This window comes from Hipposideros armiger, unplaced genomic scaffold (genome assembly GCF_001890085.2).
Source record: "Hipposideros armiger isolate ML-2016 unplaced genomic scaffold, ASM189008v1 scaffold_120, whole genome shotgun sequence".
Taxonomy (NCBI): Eukaryota; Metazoa; Chordata; class Mammalia; order Chiroptera; family Hipposideridae; genus Hipposideros; species Hipposideros armiger.
In genome coordinates this window covers 2,387,312-2,393,513 of record NW_017731470.1, presented here as the reverse complement: position 1 = coordinate 2,393,513, position 6,202 = coordinate 2,387,312, and the positions used below count along the sequence as shown (strand labels likewise).

General features: G+C 48.9%; 1 protein-coding gene across 1 annotated transcript in view; it reads right to left on the bottom strand.

The window, feature by feature from the left end:
* Positions 1-5,592, bottom strand: part of ARFGEF3 (ARFGEF family member 3) — a 183,080-nt gene extending 177,488 nt beyond the window's left edge. Inside the window, exon 1 of the mRNA XM_019648090.1 lies at positions 4,884-5,592. Coding sequence (XP_019503635.1) covers positions 4,884-4,968 — 85 coding nt within the window. The 5' untranslated portion in view covers positions 4,969-5,592. The remainder of the gene's footprint in view (positions 1-4,883) is intronic.
* Positions 5,593-6,202: the final 610 nt, after the last annotated feature.

Here is a 6,202-nt window from a genome sequence, read left to right as displayed (position 1 = left end):
AAAAAAAAAAAAAAGACAGGCTAACAAGAAAACAAAGTCCTGCGCTTCAGGGGCACAGAGCCGCTCGAAGGCCACACAGGTCAGGGCAGTCCAGAACCAGCTGGACAGGGCCGGTGTCCAGCACAGCTTTCTGCTGCTCCCCAAGGGGAGGTTCTGACACCAGACAACCAAATTGTCGTAGCTTTCCTCATGAGACAGAGGGCTTTATATTCAACTCAGGATGGGCAATAGTGCTAAGTCTCTACAAATGCTAAGCAAGAGCTAGAAGAAGGGGAAAAGGGAAAAAGAAGTCACAGAGCAGCCATACGAGCCCAAACCATTCAAGGGGAGATGCTGAGTAGGTAGCTGCATTGGGGTTTCAATGCCAGAGCACAGGCGTGGGCTGGTGACATAAATGTGGGCAGCACATTCTCAGCAACTGAACTGAAGATGTGTGTATGGATGTGCTCAACTCCAGTGGGGTTGGGGGAAGGGGAGAGGGCTTAGGGCTAACGCTTGTGAAACTCCAACCTTTAGGTTAGGGAGAGGAGTGGGGGCTGGCCAAGGAGAAAGAGCACCTCACAGGGCATTACAACTTGGCAGGGGGTGGTCATGCAGGGCAAGCAAAGTGGGAGTCCAGTGTGTACAGCACTGGCCAAGGGGACCTGTGAGGCAGATGGGACAGCAGTGCGCTAGATTGAGGTCTGTGTTGTTCATTCTTTACTGAGAGCTGCTGGAACGATGGAGAAGGAAGTCAGATCCCATGAGAGGAGAGTGAGTAGACAGTGAGGACGTGGACACACTCACTACAGAGACTGTCGTGATCACTACAGACTTTAAGAAGTCTGGCTGTGAAGGTAACAGGAACTGTAGCTGAAAGGAACAGCTGGTGGGAAGATAGAGGGAAGGACGCTGGTTGGATAGGCCTTCCTTCTGCTACTACTTGGTGGCCCAGTCTCTGTGTTTTTTCTCCTCTCCTCCATTTTCCAGATCCGTTCTACATGAGTCCCCCGACATATGTAAAATAACAAAAGTTCCTAAAATGAGGGCATGGTCCCCTCCAGTTCTAATGTTCTGCCAGTCTAGTTCCTCCTGCTATTCCCAACCCACAAGCCTCCAGGATGGCCAGCTCTGGAAGAATGCTATTCTTTTAGGCTCGCCGCAGGCTCACTGCTCTTTTATTCTTTTCTATATCCTAGTCAGACCATTTCTTCTATGACAAAGGAATAAAAACCAAAAACAAACAAACAAACAAAACCTAACAACCTAGGAAGTTCAAAATCGAGGAGAGATACATATATATTCCTTGCCAGTTATTAAGCCACTATTAAGAAAACCTACTTTCAGAGAAGTATCAATAACAAAGTAGAAGATAGTGCTAAAATTAAAATACAAATGGCAATCCACCATATATGATATCACCTATTGGAGAAAGGAAATAGTCCAAAATGTGATTAGTGTGTTATCTCTGGGTGGTGAGATTACAGGTGATTTTAATTTTGCCTTCATACTGTTTAAATATTTTTAAGTATTCTAAAATGACCATATATAAGTTTTATAAATAGAAAAAAATGAATATTGCTTAAAACTCAAATAAGTCATTAACTTGTTGATTTATTTATTGAACATTTGCTTCTCATATTCTAGGTACAGAAGACACAAAGAAGCATAAGTGATAGTCCCTATGCTCAAGAAGCTCATGTCTACAATGTCACCATTAGCTATTCTGGTTGACAGGCACCCACTATCCCCGCTTCTGAAGCAGCACCCTAATTCTGTTTGGAGGAAACCATCCTTCCCTGCCTCCGGAATTTCAGCGGGCCTTGTGGTCTAAGCCAGTTAGCCCATCCCATTCCTTACAGGACTGGTTCAAGGATACACACACAACCCATTAGAACACAGAGAACAAGTAAAACCAAGGACTGAACAGGAGTAGCTAGAGGAGCCACACTCTCTTGAGACGATCCCATGATGGGCTAAGGGAGAGATGACCCCTTTCTCCTGTGATGACCTAGGTGTGAAGATGACCCCTCTCTCCTATGATGGTTATAGTGGGAGGTAACTTCTCTATCATATGAGGGTCTAAATGTCATGGTGACCCCTTTCCCTTATAATGGTCTGAGTGAGAGATGACCCCTTTCTCCTGTGCTGGCCTAGGTGTGAAGAAGACCCCTTTTTCCTGTGATGTCTAAGTGGGAGGTGATCCCTCTCTTCTGACGTGGTCTAAGTGTGTGATGCCCTTTTCTTGTGAGATGGTCTAAATGTGATGATTCATGAGCCCAAAGCTGTGGAGACTCATGCAGAGCATGTTAGTCACCCCAAAATGAGCAGAGTAAGGTCCTTGAAACAGTGTCTAGTTCCTGAACCAAACTCAACCAACAGCTAGCCTTCCAAGGGATATTGAGTTATTAAAGTGAATAGACTATTTTGCTTAAGTCAGCTTGAATTCATTTTTGTTTGTTTTGTTTTCTTGAACCCAACATATTTCTCAATTATCCTGCCCTTAGAAGGATAGCTGTATACACAACGAACTATAACTCAAAGTAGCCCGTGCTCTAGGAAAGTCAAGAGGGCAGGGCTCTGAAACCAGAGGAGCTCAGGGAAGAATGCTTCCTATATGACTTGGGTCTTAGGAGCCTGGAAAGGGAATTCCTGGCAGAAGGACTAGCATGCGCACAGGCCGAGAAGTGTGCAGTGCACAGTGTGTTCCAGAAAGTCCTGCAGCTTCCTGTGGCTTGTTGAACCCTTGGTGGAGACACGATAAGAAAGAAGACTAGGGCTAGATTCTGAAGAGATTCCAATGAATTAAAGAAATTATGGGGGTTGAGGAGAGAAAAGTGTTTTTTACAGTAAAAAACAAGTAACAGAACAGTGGGAAACAGTCTGGAGTAGGAAACAGAAAAGAAGTCCTATCTCCAAGCCATTGTTTATGCTGCATCGTCCCTCCAACATGTCCTTCTAACAAACTTCTACAGGGAGGAAGCATTTTATTCATCCTTATATCTCACTGCTCAGGACAGGGGAGATCTTAATAAATGTCTGCTAAATAACTCTGTAAAGAAAAGAAGGAACCTACAGCTTACCCATTCTTCAAGTCAAACCTACTTCAAAAGTCCCACCAGCTCACACCAATCCCCCCCAGCACGCCTGACCCCACAGTCATCCCCTCTTCTTTGATCTTTTTTTCTGGTTTACTCATTCCATTTACACTGTTAGTAACTATCTAATGCACGTACGGCTCCTCTCACTAACTAGAGAAAGGAATCACACCTACTCTTAAAGTCAGGCTGGACTCTAGGCTCTAGGCTTGGACAATCTACAATTCCTGCCTCAACTCTGGGCTTCAAGGACCTAAACTCAGCAACATTGCAGTTTAACGTAAGATGATGAATATCAAAATTCAAATATTAAAAACCCTAGATTATTTTTCTCCTCCCTTTTATCTAAATCTGCTTAAATTACAGCAAAATAATAATGAATACAAGGAATGGTACATTTAGAGCACAGTCAGGCCCTGCTTTATTATGTTACCCAGCCATCTGTGACCTTTCTTTCATTAGAGGCATTTGGGAATCTAGCTCTGAATCACTCTGCTGAATGACAATGGCAAAGCAAAAACAGTACTGTGGCTTTAAGAGCCTTGCTGCTCACTTATTTATCTGGTCCATTTTTCTTAAACAGTAAACAAATGGTCAAGTTTGGGTTCTGCCAACAAGATAAACTTCCTAGACAATATTCTAGAAAATATTGTCATGGTATGCAGATGTGAAATTAAAAAAATGATGTTACTATGATTGTGTACACGTACACACACACACACACACACACACACACACACACCTAAACATACATGAATTCAGACCTTCTAAATATTAAGAGTCATCTAAAACACCATAAGAATTTCATATTTAGTGGGAAACCTGCAGTGGCACTTCTCTATCTCTTTTCAGGCTGTACCACAGTGTAGTGTCATGACAAGCACTGATTGCTTTTTGGTTGAGAGAGAAAGGATTTCAATTCTAGGTTTTAACTGAGCGGCAGCTGAGGACTCCCATGCACACTTGGGGAAAGCCAGGGGCCCACAGAGATGCCCTGGTGTCTCCTTGGACTTTCGGTTTTTTAAAGCATCACTATCACCCAAAGTATGCTCCTGATCCCTTTGCCTTCCCATCCTTGATTGCCCCAATTCTTGCATGATTGCAATGTCTCCGTTTTCTCTGAGGTTGCGTTCTGCATCCTGAGTCGGATGGAAAACACAAATTTGCTACATGGAACTTATTTCCATGCTTGTACGGCTCACAAAACTCAGAGCCCACCTGTCTGAAGGGCTGACCACAACAGAATTGCAGAGGTAACACAATCCCACCCGTCTTTTATTTTTCATGTACCCTAACCATGAAAGCTAATACTTCAGCTGGCCTCTATCAGGAAAATCAAATTCAACAAGCCATCCCTTCCTGGTTACACTCGCCCATGTTTTGAGATCGGGGTTGATGGTCCAACTTCCCCCTTCCCCATGGGCGCTTCGCAATCAGGCCCCTGGATTCGCAGCGGCGAATCCTGTCTCCCTGGGAGATGGGTGCCCATCGTCCGCGGTCCTGGGGATCGGGAGTGGGCCGCCCGGCGGGGAGGACAGCGGTTCCTCGTTAAGGGTTGGGAGAAGATAGACCAGAGGGAAGGCGGACGGATGTCAACGCCCGAACCAAGATTCTCATATCGCACATCAATTCACGGAGGCAACTCTCGGAATTGCGCGAAATGCATCCCTCACAGATGCTCAGCGAAAGCCCTCCACGCAGAGGGGCCGCTTCGGCCCCAGCTCGCGCGGTCCCCCGGCGGCGGCGAGCAGCGGCGCGGGCGCCCACGGGCTGGCAGGTGCCCGGCGCCCCGCTCCGCGCGCTTACCCAGGGCCCAGGCGCAGCTCTCTTTGATGGCTTTGTACTTGCTCCCGGACGCTTCCTTCTGCAGCTTCTTCAGGGTCTCTTCCATCTTGACCTTCGCAGGGGCCCGGCCGCAGACCGCGGGAGAAGCGCGCGAGGCCCGGCCGGGGATGTCGCCGCCGCTGCTGCCTGGCCCCGAGAGAGCTAGGCGGCCGCTGCGCCCGCCAGCATCCGGCCCGGGCTCGGCGGCTGATGAATCACGCCCGCTCCATGCCGCGGGCCACGTCAGTGCTGGCGCCCCGCCCCGTCCGCCCGGCGCCCCGCCCGCGGGGGTCAGGTGCGCGCCCGCGATGGGGCGGGCGGAGGGTCGGAGGCTGAGAGCGCGTCCCTGAGCCGGCTGTCAAGGCAGGCGCTCGGGGATCGAGGCTTCGCGGAAAGGTGGAGGCGGATGTCCTGAGCTGGCTCGCCGGCCAGGCGTTGGCAGAGCTCAGCCCGAAGGAGCGTCTGATCGGCGGCGGGCAGCCGGCGGGGAGGGGCCTCCCTGCTGTCCTGCCCGCGCCACCCCCTGCTCCAGGCTGGCGGAGTTGGGGCGGCCTAGCCAGGTTCGCGGACCCCCAGTTGCACCTTCTCATCCACTTTTCCGTGTGTTCGCGATTTAGTGAACAGTTCCTCTGGGCCACTCTGCGTGCCAGGTTCGGTGCCAGGCTCGGGCGCTACCTGTGAATAGATTGTGACCCTGCCCAAAATACGTGCAACGCTATCGAGAGAGGGTGTGAGTGTGTGTGTGAGTGTGTGTGTGTGTGTGTGTGTGTGTGTGTGTGTGTGTGTGTGTGTGTGTGTGTGTGTTGGTAGAACTTAATATCCCCTTTATCACACTTGCAAACAAGCCCAGAGAGGCTGTTACTTCCCAAACCAACAAGAGGTGGACTCAAAATAAGATTCTTGAATCCAAAACTTAATAAACAACAACAAAAACACTCTCTTCTCTCCCTTTCCCTATTGTCTTGTGCTGAATTGTTTCCCTCTGTGGGGGGAAAAGAAGTGGGTGAGGGGGTGGCACATAGGGGTTCACCAAGCAGAAGGCTACCTGGCTTGCATGGGGGTAGGAGAGGGTGGACAATGAAAGCTTCCCCAATGAAGACCCCTTAGGCCATCTTGGGAGGGCGAAGTGGGTGGCCCCGAATGGTGGAGGCATTGTGAGCCAGGGCCTCAACTCGGAGAGAAAGTAGGGACCCTGTTTCAGTAACTTAAAGTTGTTCCCTGATGGAGGCCCTGGGATGGTTGTTGGAGGAAAGAGGGAGAGGAAAACAAGAATTTCATTGCAAGTCTCATTTTTTCCTTGC